Source organism: Tamandua tetradactyla, chromosome 14 (assembly GCF_023851605.1).
Source record: "Tamandua tetradactyla isolate mTamTet1 chromosome 14, mTamTet1.pri, whole genome shotgun sequence".
NCBI lineage: Eukaryota > Metazoa > Chordata > Mammalia > Pilosa > Myrmecophagidae > Tamandua > Tamandua tetradactyla.
In genome coordinates, this window is record NC_135340.1 from 1681263 (window position 1) to 1706925 (window position 25663).

Below are 25663 nucleotides of genomic sequence, written 5' to 3' on the forward strand. Positions count from 1 at the left end.
GAATGACTGTTATTTTAAAAAATGGAAAATGATAAATGTTGGAAAGGATGTGAAGAAATAGGAATTCCTATTCATTGTTGGTGGGAATGTAAAATGGTACGGCTGCTGTGGGAAACACTTCGGTGGTTTTTCAAAAATTCAAACGCAGAGTTACCATCTGGGATGGTACTGTGGGATCTGGCCATCCTACTGCTGTGGACATTCCCAGCAGAAGTGAAAGCAGGAACTTGACCAGATAGTTATTCACCAGTGTTCTTAGCAGCATTATCCACCACAGCCAGAAGGAGGAACCAAACCAAATGCCCATCAGCAGAGGAAAGGAAAAACAAAATGTGATAGAAACATAACAGTGGAATATCGCTGAGCTGCAAAGGAATTGGTACAAGTTACACCAAGGATAAATCTTGGAGATATCATGTTGGGTGAAATCAGCCAGGAACAAAACGACAGATACTGTATAACTTGATTTATATGAATAACAGAAAGTGGGGGTCGCTGGGGCCGGAGCAGGGGCCTGGGGAGCTGGTGCTTAATGGATGCAGAGCGTCTGCCTGGGGGGATGGAAACGTTGGGGTGGTAGGTGGGATTGAGGGCAGCATGACACTGTGAATGCAATTAACATCACTGAATTATATTCTTGAAAGTGATTTAAACAGGAAATTTTATGTTGTATATAGATAATCACAATATGGATTACCAAAATGGATCATAAGCAAAATGTTAAACCTAAAACTATAAAACATCTGAAGAAAACATACACAAAACTCTTTGTGATCTTGCCCCAGGCAGTTTCTTAGCTATGAAAAAAAAAATTGTATCCAGAAAAGAAAAAATTGATAAGTTGGACATCATCAAAATTTTAAACTTTTCTTCAAAAGATACTGTTGAAAGAATGAAAATACAAGCCAGAGATTGAGTTAAAATATTTGTAAATTGCATATTTGATAAAGGACTTTTGACAATAACAATAAACTCTCAAACCTAAAAATAAGTAAACCCAATAGAAATGGGCAAAAAAGTATATAAAGATGGCAAATGAGCCCATGAAAAGATGTCAACGTCATTAGTTATTATGGGAATACTAATTAAAACCACAGTGCAAAAACTGTTAGAATGACAAAGTGACCAAAAAAAGTGTGGGTGAGGACAGGCAGTAACCAAAACTCTCACACATTTCTGGTGGGACCATAAAATGATGTAACCACTTTGAAAAACATTAGGCAGTTTCTTTAAAAGTTAAAAATAAACCTACCACATGAACTAGTCTTTTTATCCTTAGGTATTTGTGGTAGTTAGTTAGGTTCAGGTGTCAATTTGGCCAGGTGAAGGCACCTAGTTCTGTTGCTGTGGACATGAGCCAATGGCATGTGAAGGTCATCTGTTGCTGATTACACCTGCAGTCAGTTAGGAGATGTGCCTGCTGCAGTGAATTATGTTTGATTTAATTTGTATTTGGCTTGAAAATACAAGCCAGAGATTGAGTTAAAATATTTGTAAATTGCATATTTGATAAAGGACTTTTGACAATAACAATAAATGGATGCAGAGCTTCTGCCTGGGGGGATGGAAATGAGAGAGCTCAACACAAAACAGTTAAAGCAGCTCAGCACACATCATCTCAGCACTCGCAGCTCAGCCCAGACCTTTGGAGATGCAGAAAGGAATCACCCTGGGGAAAGCTGTTGGAACCCAGAGGCCTGGAGAGAAGGCCAGCAGAGATCGCCCTGTGCCTTCCCATGTAAGAAAGAACCTCAGTTGAAAGTTAGCTGCCTTTCCTTTGAAGAACTATATGTTTTTAACTAAATAAACACCCTTTTATTAAAAGCCAGGCCATCTCTGGTGTGTTGCATTCTGGCTGCTTTGGCAGACTGAAACAGTATTTATCCAAGAAAAATGACAGCATCTGTCCATAATACATGAAGGGTCATAGCAGCTTTATATATAATGGCCAAAGACTGGAAATGATTCAAATATCTGCTCATCAATAAATGGGTGGATAAACAAATTGTGCCACATCCATACAACAAACTATGATTTCAGTTGAAAGGAATGAGCTATTGTACATACAACAACACAGATGAATCTAAAAATAACTATTCTGAGTGAAGGGAGCCAGAGAATAAAATAATATAATTTCATTTATACAAACTTCGAGAACATGCCAACAAACCTATGATTATACAGAAAACAGATAAGAACAGGGTGTGTGGAAAGGGATGGGACGGGGAATTACAAAAGGGCACAAGGAAACACTGGGGAGATGGCAATGTTCCTCACCTCAATTGTGTTGATGGTTTCTGGGGTTTATACGTGTTTCAAAACTTACCAAGTTAATATTTTAAACACAGATGTTTTATTATGTCAATTATGCCTTAATAAAACCATTAAGGAAAAAATATGAAGGGGAAACCTGACAAGAAGAAACATGTGCATCGAACAACATGGGAGTAAAAAGATTAAGGAAGAATGTGTTATGGTAGGAGGTTATTAATGACACGTTCAGATGTCTGCATATTAATCTATACAGGTGATATTTCTATTTCTTCCCTATACTTCTCAAATTGCTTCTCTCATTTTGGTTACAAAATGGCATATTGAGAGATCTGAGATTTAAGGGATTTCTGGTAATTTATACTCATTATTTGATGCTTTTCTTTTTCTTGTTTGTTCTTTTTTTTTTTAACTCCAGAACACATGATATGATATTCCACTTAACTGGAATTTTTTCACTTCTATTAAAAAAAATTCAGGTCAAAACTGTCTTCAGTGCCTTCTGATCCAATGAAATTCATCAACATGGTAAACACATACTTTTGTGAATCTAGCAGATACAGCCTACTTGTGTGAAATGAAAAGAGAGGTAAGAACATATACTATACCCTAGAAAAGCTTATAACACACTTATATGAGAAGGAAGATGCACATAAAAAAGTAAAGATTAGAATGCTCTCCTTTCATGCAGGAGACCCGGGTTCAATTCCCAGACCATGTACCCCACCCCCCAAAAAAAAGTAAAGATTCAAGAGAGACATTCTTATACATTATTGGAGGGGGCTGCAGATTTGGCAATCAAACCTTGAAACTATTCACAAACTCTTTGTGGTTCTCGAGGTAACTCCTTTTTCCAAAACGTTTCCTCTTTTAAAGGATTCCAGTAAACAAATCAAGACCCACCTGGAATGGGTGGAATCACATCTCCCTCTAATTAAAGGTTAACACCCACAATTGAGCACATCACATCTCTGCTGAGATAATTCAATCAAATTTCCAGCCTACAGTGCTGAATAGAGATTAAAAAAGAACAGCTGCCTCCACGAAATGGATCAGGATTAAAACATAGCTTTTTTAGGGTACATAATCCTTTCAACCCAGCACATTCCACCCTCTGGACCCTAAAAAAGACGTGTTTTCCCTTATACAAAATACATTTATTCCATCACAATATCAGAAACCTTTAAACCATTTTAGTAACAATACAAACACAATGCAAGTTTAAAAACAGTACAAAGTCTCATCAAAGTCAGCTACAGGCATGGTCTGTCCTCTGGCTCTGGACCTGCAAAAACTCAGAACAACTTATTTGCTGCCAATATACAACGGAGGGACAGTCATAGGATACGTATTCCCATTTCCATCGAGAGGACATTGGAAGGAACACAGGAGTCATCAGACCCAAACATTTCAAAAGCCTGCAGGGCAAAGTCCATTAGATTTCAAAGACTGAGAGTCATTTATCTTCGCGGCTTTAGAAAGCAGCAGCCCCACCCTTTCCAAGGGCCTATGCAGTGGTCTACCTATCCCCCAATGCAACCTTGGGGGACATTGGGGAGACCACCTTTTTCTCGGCTCCACCCTCTTCAAGCATCGGGGCTGCACCCAGGCTCTCGGCCATCTCCAGGGCACATGCTCAACCCCTCCATGTGGTGGCAGCCAGACTCTCCCCAAAGCCCAAGGAATGTGCTTCACCCTCTCCAAGGCCTGAGGCAGCATGACTCTTCCACTGCAATGAGGTGGAAGGCCCATCCTCTGCCTTTGGGGCAAACTTACCTTCTCCACATTCCTGGGTGGGTCCACTTCCCTGGCCCAAGGTTTCTTGACTTCAGACTTTAGCTTCCTTAGTTCTGTCTCTGAAAATATTTTTCCTTCACTTTCTCCTTTTTCTGAGATTTTTAGTCCAGACTGGTAGCAGTTGTGTTTATACAGATCCCACAGCACTTTTATTGGGCTTCTATGCAGTGGGCTCAAAATATGCCCATTAAACAGGACTTTCCACAAACCCTTTCTGGATAACTCCATGTCTAATCCTGACTTTTTCTGAAATGGCTGACTGGTTCCACATTTGGTTAAATCCTCATGTGAGGCACTATTCTCTGGGGTCTCCCTTACTGGAAGCCCAGAATTTTTCAGAACATCAACTTCTGGTTTCTTTGTAGTCAAGAGTTCAATTTTCAGCTTATCTCTTTCCTGTCACAGTTTACTATAAGCTGTGAGGAGAAACCAGGCTTCACTTTCCACATTTAATTTGGAGATCTCTTCTGCTAAATATCCAAGTCTATAGCTTTTAAAATCTGCCTTCGCACCCAAGCCACTAGTCAATTTTGCCAGATTATCTGCCATATTAAAACAAGGATTGCCCTCCTTCCAGTTTGCAATAAAAAACACCTCATTTCTGTATACAGCCTCATCAGAGGTATCTTTAGAGTCCACATTTCTACCAACAGTCTCTTCAAAGCATTCTAGGCCTTCTCTATCGAGCTCCTCACAACTCCTTCAAAATCTTCCCCTTATCCACTTAAAAAGCTGTTCCAACATGTTTGGTATTTGCAAACCACAGCACCCCACTTCTCTGGTACCAAAATCTGTTCTAGTTTGCTAGCTGCCAGAATGCAATATACCAGAAACAGTATGGCTTGCTTATTTATTTATTTATTTATTTATTTATTTATTTATTTATTTATTTTTGCATAGGCAGGCACCAGGAATCAAATCTAGGTCTCCAGGATGGCAGGTGAGAATTCTGCCACTGAGCTATCATTGCACTGCCCAGAATGGCTTTTAAAAGGAGGAATTTACTAAATTGCAAGTTTACAGTTCCAAGACTGTGAAAATGTTCAGATTAAAGCAAGTCTATAAAAATGTCCAAACTAAGGCACTAACAAGAAGTTGCCTTCACTTAAGAAAGGCCAATGAGTTTCAGGGTTTCTCTCTCAGCTGGAAAGACATGTGTCAAACATGGCGACATCTGCTAGCTTTCTCTCCAGGCTTCTTATTTCATGGAGCTCCCCCAGGGACATTTTCTTTCTTCAACTCCAAAGGTCTCTTGCTGCATGGGCTCTTGTGGTTCTTGTGGCCCTCTCACTTTTTCCAAAATTTTTCCTCTTTTAAAAGATCCATAAACTAATCAAGACCCACCTGGAATGGGTGGAGTCACATCTCCCTCTAATCAAAGGTCAATACCCACAATTGGGTGAGTCACATCTCTGTGGAGATAATCTAATCAATCTTCCAAGCTACAGTGCTGAAAAGGGGTTAAAAGAAATGGCTGACTCCACAAGATGGATCAGATTCAAAACATGGCTTTTCTAGGGTGCATAATCCTTTAAAACTGGCACATAGGGTAAAAGAGATGGAGACAGAATTTTTGAAGTAGGTAGAAATGTCTTTTTTTTCTACATTCTTTGTAATCCAAAATTAGAATTATCATCAAAGTTGTCACTGGAAAGATGGATAATACTATAATTAAGAAAATTATCTTGGTTGCCAGATCCAAAAATTCAATTATATTAACTAATCATGCCTGAGACCATTAGGCCCTGGCATGCAAAACTATGCTAAATTTGAAGGAGATTGTTGTGAAAATTCAGAACACTAAATTATATACAGGCCTAATAACACTGAATTTAAGCAAAGCACATCAGCGAAATACAATATTTGAATGTTACCATGGAGTAATTTGGAATTCTCAATAGAAGTTCCAGAAATTTAGAGGCCTCTGAGTACAACATGAATCATAATGAAGAAATCTGTTACCTTTATGCCATTTATTTAGACTATCTTTTTCCTTCTCTACAGATTTCCAGAACACTCCTTTCATTCTTTTTTAATGGCTCACAGTTTGTTTTTACCATTTTCCATGTCTTCTAACTTGCTGCCTCCACATTCCTTAACTTTCTCCATTCCATTACTTACATCTCTACTCAAATACTTCCTGGGCAATTTAGTCACACTAGATCACTTATCATTTAAAATTCTGAAATTCCCCTCTGACCACAACCTCCTGTTCATGCCCTCTCACCCCCTCACTCCACTGAATCTGTTCTTTGTTTGTGTTGTTATTTCTAATTCCACAATCCCAATCACCACGAGGAAAACAATATCACCAGCCAAAGGCAAAGGTACCTGGAATTTAGTTGTCCTGTTGTAACTGAGAAATCAGGATTTAAGGGATGACTTTAATTACTCAATCATTATACAGACATTCCTTTTCACTTTCTGTTGTTTTCTGGCATATTTGAGGAGGCAGAGATAGCTGACATCTCTAAACTGTAACCCAGCTGCCTTGATCGCTGATAATGATCGGATAGCCCTAATCTCCTGCCCCTGTGCCTGTAAAAGCCTGTGACTAACCTTCATTTGCAAGACAGCCTCTCATGTTTATTAATGAGGGGTCTTGGGTTGGCCCAGAACTAACCCACCCCAATTCCAAAGTTATCTTGATAACTAAGACTGGATCTAACCAAAATGGGCCCACCTGACGTGTGCAGGGGCTTGGACTCTAACCTGTGAGTCACCTTTCCCTCATTCTAATTCCACACCATTGACTTACCTGTGACTAAGCATGGAATCAATCTACACGTGTTCGATAATTACATCAACTCTAATCACATCATCTGGGGCCACTGTGCTTATTATCTAAGCCCTGACCATCTTGTCTCGACTAAAACTATCAGAATGTCTGCACTTTGGAGAGACAGATTTTAGGCCAATAAGCCATCTGCTCTCCTAGCAATAAACTCTTTCTCTCTTTGAAACCCTGGGGTCTTAGGAGTTGGTTATTGAGTGCATTGGAATAAAGAATACACGGCCTTTGTCCAGTAACACTGTTCAGACCTGTCTGATTTTGCATGATTTTGGTTAAGTTTTGAAAATACTAAGCTCTTTAAAGTAAAGCTTGTAATTATGTACTGACATGGAAAATACAAGGCAAAGTTTGATTTCTTTTAAAATCTGAAGTTTTCACAGCTGTTTAAGCTTTTCTAGATTTAAATGTACTCAGTGCTTACCACTAGACCATTTCCAACTGCCTCTTTTTTAATTGCAAAAAATAACATATGTACAAAACTGCAATAAATTTCAAGGCATGCCACAACAATTAGTCATAGAACAGAATTCAGAGTTTGGTATGAGTTACAGTTCCACAATTTTAGGTTTTTCCTTCTGGCTGCACCAAGACACTAGAGACTAAAAGAAATATCAGTATAATGATTCAGCAGTCATACTCATATGGTAAATCCTATCTTCTCTGTGTAATTCTATCTTCTCCTTTGATCTTTCTCCCAGTCTTCAGGGGTATTTGGGCCCCACTCTAACTTTTCATGTTGGAAAGGGCTGTACGTAATTAGAATAAGGGAATGGAATTGGTTGATGTTCCGGAAGGGCTGGCCCCTCTGGGTTTCAGGACTTATCTGGCCTAGGGACCATCTGGAGGTTGACGGTTTCTGGGAAGTTACCTTAGTGCCTGGAACCTCTGCAGATCGAGCCCTAGGCATTCTTTAGGGTGAGCAGGAATGGTTTTGATTGCAGTTTGGTAAACCATGGTGAACAGCAATATCTAGCTGAAGTTTGCCCAAGAGTAGCCTTTTGAATCTATCTGAACTCTCTCAGCCACCAACACCTTATTTGTTACAATTCTTCTCCCCCTTTTGGTCAGGAAAGCAATGTCAGTCTCATGGGCCAGGGCCAAGCTCATGCCTGGGAATTTCAACTGCTTCTTTAATCCTTAGTTTTACATTTTGATGATTTCTTTGGTTTCTTGGATTTTAGTTTTTAAGTAGGTCTTTTCAGAAGGAACCACAGATGCTGCATTCCCTCACATTTTTCATATTCCATTGCCTTTCTTTTTCCCTTGAATCTTCTTTTATCACTTTCTTAATTGGTTCTAAACTGTATGGATTTCTTGAATTCCATCTTTGCCTAGGTGCTTTCCCCTTAGAGTTCTCTAAAGTCCAGTTCCAGTGTGGGTTGGTTGAGCATCAGGCTTACTCTGCAGCTGTGATACTGATACCCATTACTCTCCTAAATTAGAATCACTCTTTCTTGGATTTCTATTTTCCTGATTTTGTTTTTTCTTTGTGTATATGAGAGAGTTTATTCTCCCATTTTGTTAGAATTTCTGTTCTAGTGACTTACTAGGAAAGGATTTATGAGAAATAAACTTTCTGAATCCTTCCATGCCTGAAAATGTCTTAAATCTTCTCTTGCTATTTGTTGACATTTTGGATGGATTTGGAATTATAAACTGAAACTCATTTTCTCTCAAATATTTGATGGCATTGTTCTATCATATGATGAAAATCTGATATATCTGATTCTCATTCCTTTATAATTGAGCTTTGTTTTCACTGGTTGCTTTTAGGATCCTGTCTTTAGCCTTAACCTTCTGGATTTTTGCAATTTCAGACACAGGTCTTTCCATTCATTTTGGGGGGCACTTACGATGCCCTTTCAGTTGAGAAAGTCCTTACCTTCATCTCTGAAAAACTACCTTGTATTAGTTCCTGATGATGTCTTCCCTATTTTCTCTATTATTTCTTTCTACAAATCTCATTTGCAGGACACTAGGCCTCCTGCATAGAACCTTCTTCTCTTATCTTTTCTGTAGTATTTCCAATCTTCAGTTTTTTGTTCTGTTTTCTGGGAGATTTGCTGAACTTTATCTTCCTAACTTTCTTCTGACTATTTTATTTTGGCAACTTCTATTTTTAATTTCCAAGAGCTCTTTATTGTTTTCTGGTTATTTATTTTTAATAGCATCTTTTTGCTTTATGGATGCAAAGTGTGGTTAAAATACGTGTCTATACTCCAAATTACCTGTCTTCTTTGGGGTCTATCTTCCTGTTTCTTTATCCTGATTTTTCTCATGCTGCAAATTTTCCTAAAATTTCTAGTGATTCTTGGTTGTATATTCATATTTAAGAATGACACATTTTTTTAAATGTGGAAAAACAACAACAAAAAACCATGAGGGAGTGCTATGCAAGGGGCCAGAGTTCATTGTCTGGTAGACTTCCCTACAAGACAAATTGGTTGTTTTGTTACAGAACCTCCAAATGCCACGAAGCCAAAATACTTGCTCCAAGGTCATTTAATTTCTCCAGGAAAGAATCCTAAAATCCCTTTTCTGGGAGATAGATGCCTAGCTGCCTGAACGGGTGGAGGTTTGCCTTTCACTTAATGCCTATTTTCAAAGTTCCACCTTTCCTTCCTCCCTTCATTAATTAAACAGGGTAATTCTAAGTCCAAACCTCTCCTAGGTCCTTGGCTGGATGATTTTCAAAAGTATTTTAGGGTGCAGCATCCTCTGTCCTGCATCATCTCTGCTCTCCATCATTCTCCTCTTGCCTGAACTCCGTCCTTCAGTATCTTCTCGAAATTCGTTACTGTCTTGTCTGCTTATGGCACATTTCATACTCTTATAGTAATTGCAAGCTATTCCTCTTTTATTATTTTATTTTCAATTAAATGGGGTCCCAGGAAGGAGAGAAGGTATATGTATATGACCAGTCTCCAGATGGAATGGGACATTTACAGTTTTTTTTAGTCTTTTGTATTCTGGCTCTACTGTAAGATTTCTACTTAAACTGCTTTCTTGCACATATTTCAAACAAGTGTATTTTTTCCCTCCCTTTCTTCCCCTAAATCATGTTTGCCTAACACCCTAACTAAGGCTAAGTTTTGTTGCCCCAGAGAAAATGGCCATAGAGCCTTGGACAAAGCAGTCTACAGATAAGGAAGAGCTGATGCAGAGGAAGTTTCTAGGCGACAGGAAGTGGAGGTAGACGTGTTTTTGGCAGGGAGAGGAAAAACTTCAGATAAGAGATGGTAGCGATAAAAGGCTAGTGAAATAGCCAGTCCTCTGTTGAATAGAGAGTCATATTTTGTCTCAACTTCCGTTTGGGACTTTTGGAGGTCATCTCTGTCTGGGGCCTCTGCGTCAGCCTCTGGTGGCCACAGCAAAGAGAAACAGTGTTGTGGCTAATTTAGATGGATAGAGGTAGAGGTAGTTCTTCTGCATATCCATTGGCTCTGCCGTGGCATAGAAGGGATCCAGGTGTTTCCACATTAGATATACATCAGTAGACCCACATAAGGGGAGCCCTGTGTGAATTTTTAATGAGTTCTCAATAATATCCTATATCTAAGTATAGAATTCCATATGACCTGGCCATCCCACCCCAAGAAAAAATGAAAGCCGGGACTCAATACAGGTATTTTTCATAGCAGCATTATTCACAATTGCCAAAAGGTGGAAGCAACCAAAGTGCTCTAGTTTGTTAATGCTGCCGGAAATGAAATATACCAAGAATAGATTGGCTTTTAGAAAGAGAATTTACTAAGTTATAACTTTACAGTTCTACGACCATAAAAATGTCCAAACTAAGGCATCCATAGAAAGACACCTTGACTCAAGAACGGCCTATCTGGGAAGATATGTGGCTTATGTTTGGTGGTACTTTGGCTCCTGGTTTCAAACAACTCCCTGGGGATGTTTTCTTTCCACATCTCCAAATGTCTTTGTCTGTGTCAGCTCTGAAGCTTTTGCCAAAATGGTTCCCTCCTAAAGGACTCCACTAAGGGACCCACCTTGAATGGGGGGGGGGCACATCTCCATGGCAACAATGTAACTGAAAAGATCCTACCAGGAATAGGACAGGTTGACCTCAACCCCGAGCCAAGGAGAAGGGACAGAAGAGGAACAGAAGAGAGACCAGGACAGCGGCTCCAGGGTGACAGTGAGGTGGGGGCTCTTCCATGCCACGCGGGAGGCCCTGGTTGCAAAAGCAGAAGAGATGCTGCGGGTGCAGAGGCTCAGGCGGCCCCGGGCGCACAGGGGCACATAGCCAGGGCCACAAGGAGGAAGTCGCCGCGTCCTTGATCCGCTGCCCTCACGCGGCCACCCGCGACTCCCCCCGCACCCCCTGCACCTGACCCCGTCACCCCACGCCCGCCTCCCGCCCGGGCCCACCCGTGCACGTGAGCCCCCAGCCCCAACCAGCCCTCCCTGCCAGGACACAGCAGCGCCCGTCCACCACCCGCAAATAGCCCAAATCCTCTAAAGAGTGGAAAATACCCCTAAAGAGTGGGAATAGCCCAAATGCCCTAAAGAGTGGAGGAAGATCAAAGGTGGTGGGGGAGCTCTACAGAGAACTGGGTTTAACAGTGAGGATGTGGCTGAAACATTACACTGCTGTTTCTTTTAGCCTCCAGTTTCTTACAGCAGCTAGAAGTAAAAATCTAATATTGTGAACTCAGAAATCTGTTCTACAACTAATTGCTGCAGTGCACTTTGAAATTTATTGCTTTTGTGTATATATGTTATTTAAAGAGAAAGAGGAGTATAACAGAGAAGACAGGATTTAACAAATGAGTATGACTGCTGAATCATTATATTGATATTTCCGTTGGTCTCCAGTGTCTTGGAACAGCTAGAAGAAAAAATGAAAAATCGTGGAACTGTAACTAATAACAAACCTTAAAATCTGTTCTATAACTACTTGTTAAAATGTATTTGGAAATTTATTACTTTTTTGTATATATATTTCATAATAAAATAATTTAAAAACTTTTTTAAAAGATCCTACCCAACAATATTGAATGAGGATTAAAGAACATGGCTTTTCTCAGGTACTCAACAGTTTCAAACCAGCACACCAAATGTCCATCAATGGCTGACTGGGTAAACAAAACGCGGCATATAAATACAGTGGGGTGTTATTCAGCCGTAAAAAGGAATGTTCTGAGGCATGCAACAACACGGATGCACCTGGAGGTACCATGTTGATGAAATGAGCCAGACACAAAAGGACAAATATCGTATGATCTGACTTTTATGAAATAAACAGAATATGCGAATCTATGAAGTGGGGGACGAGGAAAAGGTTTAGGGGCTGGGGTAGGGTCGTGCTATGGGAAGTGAATGCCTAATTGGTAACTAGTTTCTATTTTGGTGACGCTGAAGTGTTGTGGTGGACGGTGGCTCTGAAGGCACAGCTTTGTGAGCGACAACACCGCTGGCTCCTAGTTTAGAAAGTGGATAAAATGGTAAATTTTAGGTTGTACGTGAGTTACCAGAAAAACCCACAGAACTGCACAACAGAAAGAGTGGACCTTCAAGTAAACTAAACTGGATAACTAAAAATGCTCAGTATAATCCTATAGCTGGAAAACACTTAGTATAGTCTTCAGTAGCTAAAGCACTGTTTGGTATAGTCACTTCACTCAAGCAGCCTTGAATTATCTTGAGCATATAAAGCCCTCAATGAAGTAGTTTGCTGTCGGTCTAATCGGAATAAAAAGAAAGCTTCCTCTTTGTCCCCAGAAAGGCTCCCTTGCTTGCTGGCAGGACTCAAACATCGTATCAACTAATGTCAACATCTCCTCCCTCTTAAAGACCAAGATCAAAGGCCTGAAGGGGCAACAAAGAATGAAGGGTTTGCCAGGTAACAGGATATGCTGGCAAACAAAAAATGCAAGGAACTGTTACTCAGTTTTAACGAATACTAGTTTTTTAGTTTTAGTTAAAACTTTTTTTTTTTTCTTTCTTCTGAGCCTTTGCTATTTCTTTGTCTGTTTAGGGTGATAAAAGCCCAAACCACCCTTCCACTTCAAACTAGTCTTGGAATGGAAAGTTTTTCCTCCAGTTCCTTGATGATTCATCTTCGATAAACTCACCTTCTCAGCCTGTTTGATACGGGATCAGGTGAGTCAGATTATTTAGGATAGTGTTTTCTGATGGGAACATAAGGCTCAAAATTTTGGAATGAAGATATGCTTCTGGAGCCAGGTAGGCCTAAGTACAGAGAGGCCTAGAAGACTGAAGAACTGAAATCAAAGGCTGGCATTGCCAAGAATAAAAGACTCATTTTGGCTAGCTGTCATGGTTTCACAGGACCTCTAAATCTGGCAATAAAAGTGTATAGGAATAAGAGTTAAATTTAGGGGCACCATATATTCCAGTATGACTCATTTTTATTTTCTTTCAGGCGAAGTTTTATTTCAGGAAGAAACACAGCCACCTGGGCAGCATTTCAAAAGAGGGAAAAATGGCTATGGCAGGGGATAGGGTTTTTATGGCTTGTGAGTAGAGGTTACGCAGGTTTTCATTGTTGGGTTTTTGGGAGCTGGAAGTCTTCCACTGGTGAAGTTTAAAATTTAATGCTGCCTTAGTTATGCAGCATTGTAACTGTCCCAGGGGGGGATATTAATTAAGGGGAGTTGACTGCAAGAATGCATCTGCCGGAGGGTGGGTATTGAGTAAGAGAAGTTACTACAAGAATGCATATGCCAGAACATGGAGGTTGAGTAATGGGAGGTTATTGCAAGAGGGCAACTGCTGGAGGGTGAAGGAGATGCGGGTTGGTGTGGATTGGGGTGGGAGAGGCTTTCTGAAATATTTGCCAGGGGTAGGTCACATCATGGGGGAAGGGGTCCTGTCCTCCAGGCCTAACATTCCAGTCTTTTTGGTAATGGGGGGTATGGGGGTGCTGGTCCCTTTTCTGTAACTGCTTCTGGCTGAAATGGGGCATAGTCATCCTAAGGGGAAAAATTTGGGGGGTGGCCAGAGGCACCACAGGACAGGAGAAGTTGTTGTTTCTGCTCCTTCTCGTATTGGGAGATATCATTCTGGTGGTCTTGAGTTGTTGACCAGATGACTCAGTGTCTGAAGTTGGAGAAGAGCTATAAGAGACAAGGGCCAAAGAGAAAAACTAAAAACAATATTAAGAATGGTGTTATAACAGATACAAGAAATGATTTTAGCAGTGAAGTGAAACAAGAGAGAAAGGAAGATAGCCATGATTGGTTATATCAGCATCCCTAGCTTTTTTTAATGATTTCTATGTTTTCTTTTAAAATTTTAAGATTTTCTTCTACCTTCCCAGTTTTATTAACATAGAAACAACTGGTTTCATTTATGATTGCACAGGTGCCTTCTGCAACAATGGTGAGAATATCTAATGTTCTCCTGTTTTGTACAACTGAAGTGAGGCTATTTATTTCCTGTTGTTGGTTATCAAAAGTCCATATGGTTGCATTCCAGGATTGTAATGTGAGGGAGATATTTAAAGTTGACCATTCCAATAATGGGATTCCTGCAAACCAAAATAGGCAATGAAAGATGATATGTCCTAGCCAGGTTTTCCTAGAATAGGATTGTCATGAGCATGAAATCCAAATTCCAGATCTTCCAAGAAATGCCTTTTTCCTGTTTTTGAGGTTGGAGTGAGGTTTTGAGAAAGGACCCCAGATTAGGCACTTGTCTGTAAGAGGCCATTTCTTGGAGTTTTAAGATAATGGCATTAGGGATGATGAATACTATATGGTACAGGTCCCAGTCCATACCCGAGGATGTCCTAAGCATGCAGTGTTCCCACACGGGAAATAAAAACCAGTACCTGTGAGTGTCAGGGCTGTTCAAAGTCCAGAGGGGATAAAATATAAATTCAGGTGGGTAGAAAAGTTGAATGCTTGGGTTCCATCATACATTTGGATTAGGCATAGAGGAGAGTAGTGAGGGTTGGCGATATCAAAGGTTAGCTTTGTTTGACTGAGGAGGCTGCAAAAAAGGAAAGTGAAGACATTTTGGGGTCTTTTTTGGGGGTTGATTTGATTAAATCATATACTTGTCCCAACTGGGTTCCCAGACCAAACAGTTCGGTTTGTTTATAAAAGGTGTTAAAACATAGAGTGTCTTCACTACATTTTTTACTAATTATGTACATAGGGAGGGTTTTGTTAATACCTGCATCATCCCAACAAGGGTCGAGTCTTGGTATCTGTTGATGTGAATGCCATTGTAAGGTGGTTTATCAAAGACTATAGTACGATTGCAGGATGTAGATGGCATATGCCCTAATTCAGCTGCACGGGGCTGTGAAGGGTAGTGTTCAAAGCATAGGAAGGGCTTGACCGTTAAGACTGTAATCATGCTAATAGAGTCTGAATTTTCTATAGGTTGAGAGTTTTTCCATTTTGTTCATGGTTTGACGAAGAATACCTCTATCTTCGCTTTCTGGTACATTTAAGGTGAGTTTTGCAACCCATCGGCCACCAAAGCTGGTGTATTGTGGACGGACACATGAGAGAGTTCCAGGGCTTAAAGGAAAGGCAAGCAGGGTGGGGTGTCAGTGTGGGTGGGCTGGGGGGCACATCCAGCAATTGGCTGGATTGACAGCGGTTGCTCTTGTCTGGATGGTTCCTGTAAGAGGATGGTAAGGAGTTTTTTGGGCATTTAATGTGAGGAAGAACAAGAAAGGAAGAAGAAGAGTTGCAGAAATAACAAGGAAGTTGGTGCTACGGTTTAGGTAGAGGCAGAGGGGTAAAATAAGGACCTGATTTGCTGCCGCTGCAGGTCCTGGAAGGTGCCTTGGAGGAATTCGTCCAGGAGGGAGGTTAGGAGCGGTTGCTTTAAGGGTTCTGGAAGGTGAGGAAGTACAGAGATTATTTCACTGAGGAGCTGGAGTCGGATCTGGGATGAAGGTGCATTGCTGGGCAGTTTGGTTATTTTGAGGGTCCTGTAGGGGGAGATCGACAGACTGACTTAGGAGGGTGACGGAGCTTTATTCTGCTCAGGTGGTGCCAGGAAGCGGGCTCGTCGGCTAGTTCAACACTGAAGGTGTTGCTAGGCTATGTGTGAGGCCCTTCCCACGGGGGTTGGAGGGGCTTTGCAGGCTGCATGGGTTTAAGTAGGACGAGGTCTCCAGGGCTGAGTGTGGATGTGATAGTGGTTTCAGGCTTGGGAGGAGAGTGTCCGCGTGCTGGAGGAGAGGGCTCTTAGCTGAGAGGCCAGGGCAAAGGCTCCCATGGGGGACCCCGGGGGAGGCAGGTGGCTGAGAGGAGAGACGTCTGTGTAGGAGGCCGAGGGAGGCCGAGGGGTGCGCAGCACTGCTGCTAGTTCATCACTTGGGCTTGTGGCAGGTGATCAGCTTTTCCCTCTTCCTGATGACGGCGCGCAATGGGGATTCCTAGGGCTAAGGAGCCTTCTTCTGTGAGTGGTGGAATGAATGCGGGGCCATTATCAGACCAACTAAATGCGGGACTCCAATGCGGGGACGATGTCAGAGAGGAAGCCAGAGGATTGGCTGCTTCTCCCGAGGCTGTGAGGAATGCCTCCATCCATCCTGAAAATGTGTCAACTAAAGGAGGAGATAATTATATTTTTTGACTGGGGGCATGGGGAAAAGAAGTATGTGCTTTTTTTTTTTGGCTTTGCATGGTCCAGGAATGGAACCCTGGTCTCCGCCACTGGGCCACCCTTGCAGTGCCTGGCTCCTTTTGATCAGACTTATGATACTACTTCTCCATATTATTTAGAGTATGAGTCATCAGACACTAGAGGAATTTGGGAACCCGATTTAGTTGCTAATATTAAGCATTTATATTTTCAAAGCTGTGTCGACATCACACATCCTTATCTTTCACCAGGTACAACGGAAGCTTCTGCCTAACAGGCACTCAGGAATTTACCCTGCCAGATTTTAAGCATAAGACCTTGGAGTTTTGAAAAGCTATAGATTTTAGCACAATTGCTACCTCTTTCTGAGACAGATGAAGATGATATTGTTATATGACCAAGAAGAATGGTTTGGAGAGGAAGTTCCTCTCCTTTTTTTTTTTTTTTAACCAGGCTCCAAATGCGGGGCTCATTCTGTTTGGGTCTTCCTTAGAAAATCCTTCCTTTATCGGATAGTTTGCCCTTTAAAATTTTACATGCTTTTAGCAAGAGAAAGTAAAAAACATTGTAAGGACTTTGGCTCTTTTTGAAAAATAATAATCTGGCATGACCTTTTATTTTTATGCTAATGATGATTTTTTTACATAATATAAACATTTAAATATTTTCTTTAATAGATTTTTTCTTCTCTGAAGATATTATTTATTTATGTGTTTGTTTATTTATGTATTTTTTATTTAAGAAAACAAGCAATACACTTAGTACCACCAACAATGGATATCATAGTTAGCTTAACCATAGGCATATTTAAATAAAATATCCATGTAATCATTGTGAAGCCTGTGTTTGCACAGTAAGTTTCATAAACCAATTTAAAATTAAGGCAACAAGGAGGGTGGGTCACAGTGGCTCAGCAGGCAGAGTTCTCACCTGCCATGCCGGAGACCCAGGTTCAATTCATGGTACCTACCAATGCAAAAAAAAAAAAAAAAAAAATTAATGCAACAAGGAAAAAATCTACATATTCAGATAGCAAAGTACTTAAATTCTAAATATTAAACATGAATTTAGATACCATTTGATCAGCTGTCAGAACTTGTGAATGTTCTCAAAATATCAAGTAGAAAGTTCTCACAAATATCTGCATTGCTATAGTAATGACCTAGGTTATTAAATATTTTCCTGATTTCAGGAAAATATGAATATACAAATATTTTTACAGTTAATATGAAAAAATCTTAATAACTTTTTAAAAAATATTTTTATTGAGAAATCTTCACACACATACATTCCATCCATGGTGTACAATCAATGGCTCATAATATTGCCACATAGTTGTATAGTCTTCACCATGATCATTTTTTAGAACATTTGCATCACTCGGAAAAATAAATAAAAAGGAAAAAGAAAAAACTCATATATACTATACACCTTACCCCTCCCTCTCATTGTCCACTAGTATTTCCATCTATCCAATTTATTTTACCCTTTGTCCCCATTATTTATTTTTTTATCCATATTTTTATACTCATCTATCCATACCCTAGATAAAAGGAGCATCTAACACAAGGTTTTCACAATCACACAGTCACATTGTAAAAGTTATCTCTTTACACAATCGTCTTCAAGAATCAAGGCTACTGGAATGCAGCTTGACAATTCCAAGTACTTCTCTCTGGCCACTCCAATACACCATAACCTAAAAAGAGGTATCTATATAATGCATAAGAATAACCTCCAGAATAACTTAATAGCTTTTAAATGAAAATGTAAAAATAATGATTTTTCTTAAAGAAGGAATGCCCATTGCCGTCCCCATGGAGAAGAGATTCCTCTCGATAACTTCCTCTGCTGTTCCTGCAGCTTCGACCACAGCAGAAAGACACAGACAACCGAGCTGTCTCAGCTGAGCCCAGACTTTCAGTGAGAAAGAGAACTGCCCAGATAAACTTAGTCTGGCACAACACAGCCAGCCCAGCCAAGATGTGACAATACATATGATAATTTTAAAAGCCACTGAGTTTAAGCCACAGGGATGATTTGTTATACAGCATTATGGTGGCAACAGCTAACTGATACTTCGACTTCATTAGGTTTCTGTTACGTGCTTAGCGCCCTAGAATATGGTAAGTGCAGATATGAGGCACCATTATTAAAAAATATATATATTTTTGCATATTTCCTTCTGCCCATTTTAGCACAGAACTTTAGGAATGAAAAACACTTTGGAAATGCAGTAGTCCAATTTCTTCATTTTCAGATGAGAAAACTAAGACCCAGAGAGCTATAAGGTTAGCCCAGGTTTGTTTAATGTTATACTAATCAAAAATAGTTGTTAACTCACTAATTGTCTATTTTCTCCACTGAGAATGCAAATGAAAGGGGAAAAATATTTCTATTATGTAATACAGTATTAGCATTGTGTTTGGAGAATTAAAGCTGCAAAATCTGGATTCCTTAATGAAAAATTTCAGAATTCCAGGAATTTCTGGAAAACATGTGAATTCAAAGCCTCTGGATTCAAAGTTCAGATATTTGCTATGCATTGCTACTGCTGATGCTGCCTGCAGACTGTTGATTCTGGCATGCACCCTCTTTGATAAAAAGTCAAATTATAAGTCTTAAAGAGAGTACCTAACAGATTTTTTTTCTTTGTAATTCAAAGAATTGAAATTGCACTGAAAAAGGGAATACTTTGTAGGGAATATGGATGGCCTTCAGAAACAACCGTATTAGAAACAGTCTGGATTATATTACTGGGATTTTTAATATGCTGCAGCAGAGAAAGGCTCAGAATGGGAAAAGAAAATATTTCTGATACTAATCTGCTGTAAACCAGGAATGTGATCTGAGGCAAACCATTTTTCTAGTTTTGTTTCTACATCTATAAAATGAGGTTAGCCTAGCTAATCTCAAAATTCCTTTCCAGTTATAAAATTCAGCGATTTCTTTCCCCCATGAATGTGGAAAGTATCCTCTACTTCAGGCTCTGGGAAAACCCAGGTGGGAAAAATTGACGTTATTAACAAGACCCTAATATCCTTTTTTTCTCTCATCCTTCCAAGGTAAGTAGGCCCTGTGCCGAAGACTAGCACTTTTGGCACCACTTTCTCCTCCATACCCAATCTGTAAGAAAACCCCATTGTTTTTTCATTTATGTTTCATCACTCTTCTCCACCCACCCTACCAACACTTTAGTACCAGTCCTTACTTCTGAACAGGAAGAAGTGACTGCTTTTCTAATGTTCCTCTAAAAGTACAAACTGCTTCTTTTTTTTTTAACATGGGCAGGGACCGGGAATCAAACCCAGGTCCTCTGGCATGGCAGGCGAGGATTCTTCCCTGCTGAGCCACCTTGGCCCACCCTAAACTGCTTCTTTTGAGGTCTGTTCTGTTCTAGCGTTAAAATTTACATTCCCATGGGAGTGATCCTTGATTTCTCTCTTTTCCTCGTGTTCCAATTCAATGCCAGCAACCTCGTTGGCTCTGCCTTGAAAAGATGTTCAAAATCTGACCACTTATTTCCACTGCTATTACTCTGGTCCAAGCCAGCAATAGCTTCGGACCGGTGTCTCCTCTTTGCCCTTTTCCTAAGTCTATTCTTAACAGCACCCAAAGTGATCCTATTCAGAACATCAGGTCGGATGAAGCCACATATCTGCTCAAAGTCAAGGGCCGTCAAGGCTCTAATTTCAATCCCTTGTACTCTCCCCTACATCCCTCTGTGCCTGCTGCACCGACCTCCTTACTGTCCTTCAATCTGCCAGGAATTTGGCCACCTGCAGCGATGCCTTGGCTGTGTTTTCTACCTGGAATATTCTCCCTCCAGACAGCTGCATGGCTGGTTCCCCATGTTCCTGTCTCACGATGCCTTTTCCAGTCACTCCGTCAGTGCCTAAAATTGCAAACCCTCTTCCTGGCTTTCCACCTCAGCTCTTATCACTAACATTCTGTTTTGCATATTATCTTTATCGTATCTTCCCCAGCACAGTAGGGATTTTTGTCTGTTTCATCCATTGATACACCCCAAGGATCTAGAATAGCACCTAGAAGTGGGTGCTCACTAAATATTTGTGGGTTACTCAATGAATAGCAGGAGATCTGTACTAAGAGGGCATAAAAGCATCATGCAAAGATGGAAGTAGACACTAGATAAAATGTTTTTTCATGGCAAAACACAATTTGATCATCGTCTTAATCTGGTGCAGTAGAAAATTCCATACCTTTTGTTAATTGTGGCATAAATTTTGTATCTCTTGTGAAATAAGTTTCAGATCTCAAGGAAAGCATTCTCTATTATTAAAAGTCTAATTTACCCAGGGATGAGCCTGGCCCTGGCACCGTGGGATCAACAATGCCATCCTGACATAAAGGGTGAAAAGAAGTGTAGCAAATAAGGTATCAGTGGCTGAGAGAGTTCAAATAGAGTCAAGCGGTACATGGAAAGTCACTCTTACTTAAACTGAAGTTAGACATTGCTACCTATCATAACTTGCCAAACCCCAAACAAAACCATTCCTGCCAACCGTAAAGAACACCTAGGGCTTTATATAAGATCCTACAAAGCTTCCATACACTAGGGTGACTTTCCAAAACCTACAGCCTCCAGATGGGTGCCTGGTCCAGGTAAGCCCAGCCTCTGCAGAATATCAGCTAGTTCTATCGCCCCTCCCATGTCATCAACAGCCCCGTCCAACATGAAAAGTTAGAATGGGCATAGCCCAGACACCCCTAGAGTGGAGAAGGACCAAAGGTGATGGTGGAGTTGCACAGAGAAGGTCGGGTTTAACAAATGAGCGTGACTGCTCAATCATGACACTGATATTTATTTGAGCTTCCAGTACCTTAGAGGACCTAAAAGTAAAAACCTAAAGTTGTGGAATTGTAACCCAATCCAAACTCTGAAATCTGTTCTACAACTAAGTGTTGTGATGTACTTTGCTTTTATGCATAAATGTTGTTTAAAGGAGAGGAACATAACAAAGATAGGATTTAACACAGATGACTGCTGAATCATACTGATATTTCCGTTGGTCTCCAGTGTCTTGGAGCAGCTGGAAGTAAAAATGAAAAATTGTGGAACCGTAACCTACATCAAACTTAAAATCTGTTGCGTAAGTACTTGTTAAAATGTACTTGGAATTTTATTGCTTTTATGTATGTGTATTTCACAATAAAAAAGTGTAAAAAAACAGGCCTCTTTAGTTCACCTGGGGATAGATCCTATCTTATTTGCTCACGATCCTGTACCTTTGGCAGTTCCCGGTCAGTAACAGCGAAGTGTAGTCCACGCTTTTAAACGGAAAATCCCAAACCCTCATCTCTGGCGTTCAAAGCCCTCAAAACCCGAGGACGGAACTAGCTAATTCCACGAGGAAGTACGTGACTGTTTCCCACCAGTGTGCGACTACACACGTACAGACTCAACACTGCCGTGAACGCGAGGTGCGAAAGCGTCGCCCTTCGTCCTTCCTGCACGGCCGGCGCACTCGGCGGCCCCGCGGCCCGTCCCGGCCGGCCAGCGTCTAACGGACCACTCGTCTCGGTCAGGAGGCTCCAGGTCCTCGCGCAGCGCCGCCCGACGGTGTCCCAGGGCCCGGGCTAGTCACCCGATCCCAGGCCGGCGGGCGTGCAGGGGTCCTGGGGGCAGCGGTGGGGAGGGGCTCCGTGCGGCGCGCGGTCAGGTAGGACACTGGCCGGCCCCCTTCGGCCCCAGTCCCCTGCAGTCTCGCTGCGGAAACCACAGCGGCCGCCCCTCCGCCCCGGAGCCGCGCGGTCAGCCGAGGGCCAGCGCCGACGCCCCGGGAGGCGGGAGCTGGGGTGGGTCCCAGGCGGGCGGCGGGTTTCCCAGAGTTCCCAGCGGCGGGTTTCCCAGAGGCCCCAGCGGCGGGTTTCCCAGAGTTCCCAGCGGCGGTCACTAGGCGGCGGCGGACACTGGTGCGGGTCCATGGCCCGGGCCCGGCTCTGCCGGCCTCTCGTGCTTGCGGTCAGCGCGGCGGCGCGGGCGGACTTCCGGGAGGCGGCTGGGGCGCGGCTGGGCGGCGGGCGGCGCGCGTAGCGCCTGGCCATGCGGCCCGCCCCGCGGGCGCCCCGGGCTGCGGAGAGGACCCGGCGCCGGGCTCTGGGCGGGCCGCGTGGCGCGGCCTCGGGCCTCGGCTGGAGGGATGCTGTCCCGAAAGAAAACTAAAAGCGAAGCGTCCAAGCCGGCGGAGGTGCAGGGCAAGTACGTCAAGAAGGAGACGTCGCCCCTGCTGCGGAGTGAGTGTCGCGGCCCCGCGGGCGCGCGTCTGGCCTTGGTGCCTTCCGCCTTCGTAACTTTTTGGTGCATGGAATGCCGGTTGTTTGAAAATCGCTAAGGGATAAAAGAGCAGGAAACTTGGTTGGTTGTTCCTTCGGGAGAGTCCCTGAAATAGCGCTCCTGGCCGCGGCGAAGGTCCTGCCCACGCTTCCGGAGCGCTCGGGCGTTGTGGGCGCCGAAGTCCGGGACGCGCCTTTTCCTGGTCTGGAGACGCGGAGAGACGCGGAGAGGCGCCCGGTCGGCTACTGTCCGGGCGCCGCCGCCTGTGCAGAGGGGCGCAGAGCAGCCGCTCCCAGGCCCCTCCGCTGGCACCACGGGCCGTGTGTGTGTGTGTGTGTGTGTGTGTGTGTGTGTGTGTGTGTGTGTGAGTGTGTGAGAGAGAGCACCCACGGGCCGTGTGTCTGTGTGAGAGCACCCACAAATCCTGTGTATGTGTGTGAGAGAGCACACACGGACCCTGTGTGTGTGTGTGTGTGTGTGTGTGAGCACCCACGAATCCTGTGTGTGTGTGTGTGAGAGAGTATCCACGGACCGTGTGTGTGTGTGTGTGTGTGAGAAAGAGAGTATCCACGGACCGTGTGTGTGTGTGTGAGAGAGAGAGAGCACACACGGACCCTGTGTGTGTGTGTGTGTGTGTGTGTGTATGTATGTGAGAGCACCCACAAATCCTGTGTGTGTGTGACGGTTTACACCACCCATTTAACAACCCTTTTCAGATTCCAGGGAGGCAAAGTAGCTTAAAACGACTTCCATCCTGTTCTAGGGAAAGTACCAAGAAGTCGTTTAGACTGGAGTAGGATCTGTCTGTCGCCGTGTGACTCTGGCTTCCGAGTGGGCGTGGAGGACGGCGTGATGTAGGAGCTGGTGCCGTGCTGCTCCCGCAGTGCGCCGAGCCCTCGCGTTTCCTTCCCGCGAGCGCGGGGTCCCTCGGGCGCGGCTGGCTCGTGCCCGGTCCGCAGCGCACGGTGGGCCAGACAGCAGGCCAGACAGCAGGCTTCCCCTGCAGCCACGCCGCAGCCTTCTGGGTTCGTTGTCGTGCTGGAAGGGCTTTCCCATAGAGCAGAGCAAGTCCCCTGGGGGCATCAGCTGCCCGAGGCTCATTTGTAAAACCTTTTTTATAGCTTGCTGTACAGTGCACGTGCTCTTAGGTTTTTGGCCAAGGTCTTAAATGATAGTTTGCAGTTTGCTGCACATAGTTTACTAAGCATTACTTGAAGCTCCAAAATATCTTTGCCACACTTTTTGGCAAATAAAAGCTTTTACTATAGTATTTTGTGTTTTAGTTTCATGAAGTGTTTATCCTTACTTATTTGGGCATTGACTTCTTTCTCTCTGAAACCGTTAATATGAATGCCCTCTAATAAGTTTACATAATGGCCACAAATCTCATTTTCTTCGTGTATTAACAGTTTTTGCTTTCTATCTGGGAATATCTGAACTGTTTTCAAGTTCTGTACTAAGAAGTATCTGGAAAAGCCATTGTTCTATTATCTTCTTCAATTGCTTGGTTCTTAGAGGAGCCATAAATTTAGGCTTGGTGAATTTAAACTGATTAAACATTCGTGTACTTCTTTGGAATGAGCCTTTTTAAAAAAATCTTCATATCAAAAACTTTGGCTTTCTAGCTTTTGATTACTCTCCTAGTTCTAGGTAATTCCAAGAGTAAGAAGACTGGATTAATAAGTTCAATTTTTTTTTTGTAAAGGTATCCAACTTCACATATTTTTGGAGTAGCATTATGTTTTGTTTTATCTTAGAAATGTTTGCTTGAAGAAGGAATTTTAGCAATTTCTAAAATGAAGTGAAAAATACCAAAACAAACTATAATCTTACATAATTTTGCTGGTAACTACATAGATGTTTCCTGTTTTACACATTTATTCATGAGTTATTTCATTAAGTATGCATTTTATATTTAAGTTTGTTGGCATTTTTCCATGTTATATATGTATGGTGGTACACAGAATGTATTTGATTCTGGCTGAGCTTACATATAGTACCTTCGTATACAGTATCAATCCATTTGGGTGGGGAAATGTTAATTAGCCTTAATCTTAAACTATCCAGGTACTATTTTAAATAAAAAATTTAAGAGATGTTCTCTTAAGTTCATTGAAACTTTGCATTTTAGGGGTGGTAGGTGTAACCTGACAACTTTTGAAAAGTGTATTTATTATTTGTTGAAATGGTCATTTTATTCTTTGTTTTATTATAGATCTCATGCCTTCATTCATCCGGCATGGTCCAACAATTCCAAGACGAACTGACATCTGTCTTCCAGATTCAAGCCCTAATGCTTTTGCAGCCTCTGGAGATGGAGTAGTTTCAAGAAACCAGAGTTTCCTTAGAACTCCAATTCAGAGAACACCTCATGAAGTAATAAGAAGAGAAAGCAACAGATTGTCTGCACCGTCTTTTCTTGCCAGGAGTCTAGCAGATGTCCCTAGGGAATATGGCTCTTCTCAGTCATTTTTAACTGAAGTTAATTTTGCTGTTGAAAATGGAGACTCTGGTTCCCGATATTATTATTCAGATAACTTTTTTGATGGTCAGAGAAGGCGGCCTTTTGGAGATCGTGTGCGTGAAGACTACAGATACTTCGAATACAATCATGATCTCTTCCAAAGGATGTCACAGAATCAGGGGAGGCATACTTCAGGTGACTGAAAATTAGAAATATTACATTAGTTTATTTGTAGAGCACTGACACTTTAATTCGAAAGATACTCTTTTCTGAGATTTTTTTGGGAAGCTAACAAATATTCCTAGTGAAATACGTTTTCATTTCCCCAGACTTTTTAAACCAGCTTGCAAAAAGTTATTGCTCTATACTGGGTCAAAGAATTCTTGTGTCCATTTATTTTATTAACTTATGTTATATAAACTTGGTAGCTATCTCAAGGCTATTTTAACTA

General features: G+C 42.0%; 1 protein-coding gene and 2 long non-coding RNA genes across 5 annotated transcripts in view; 2 read left to right on the top strand and 1 right to left on the bottom strand.

The window, feature by feature from the left end:
* Nucleotides 1-10905: 10905 nt before the first annotated feature.
* LOC143655551 (uncharacterized) lies at nucleotides 10906-17323 on the top strand. Its single transcript, XR_013162155.1, has 4 exons — nucleotides 10906-11017; nucleotides 12855-12979; nucleotides 15232-15303; nucleotides 16702-17323. It is a non-coding gene; the product is annotated as an uncharacterized LOC143655551 (long non-coding RNA).
* Nucleotides 13347-22257, bottom strand: LOC143655552 (uncharacterized). The gene is made up of 4 exons (XR_013162156.1): nucleotides 21701-22257; nucleotides 17381-17416; nucleotides 15609-15693; nucleotides 13347-13956 (listed from the first exon to the last, which is right to left on the bottom strand). It is a non-coding gene; the product is annotated as an uncharacterized LOC143655552 (long non-coding RNA).
* Nucleotides 22258-22364: 107 nt separating this feature from the next.
* SAV1 (salvador family WW domain containing protein 1) overlaps nucleotides 22365-25663 on the top strand; it is a 52138-nt gene continuing 48839 nt past the window's right edge. Inside the window, exons 1-2 of one of the 3 annotated variants that reach the window (XM_077126793.1) lie at nucleotides 22365-22436; nucleotides 24964-25407. In XM_077126793.1, the coding sequence (XP_076982908.1) occupies nucleotides 24969-25407 (439 nt within the window). In that variant the 5' untranslated portion in view covers nucleotides 22365-22436; nucleotides 24964-24968. Of the gene's footprint in view, nucleotides 22437-22545; nucleotides 22709-24963; nucleotides 25408-25663 lie in introns of those variants that run through there. The other 2 variants (XM_077126794.1, XM_077126792.1) reach the window with 2 other exon arrangements.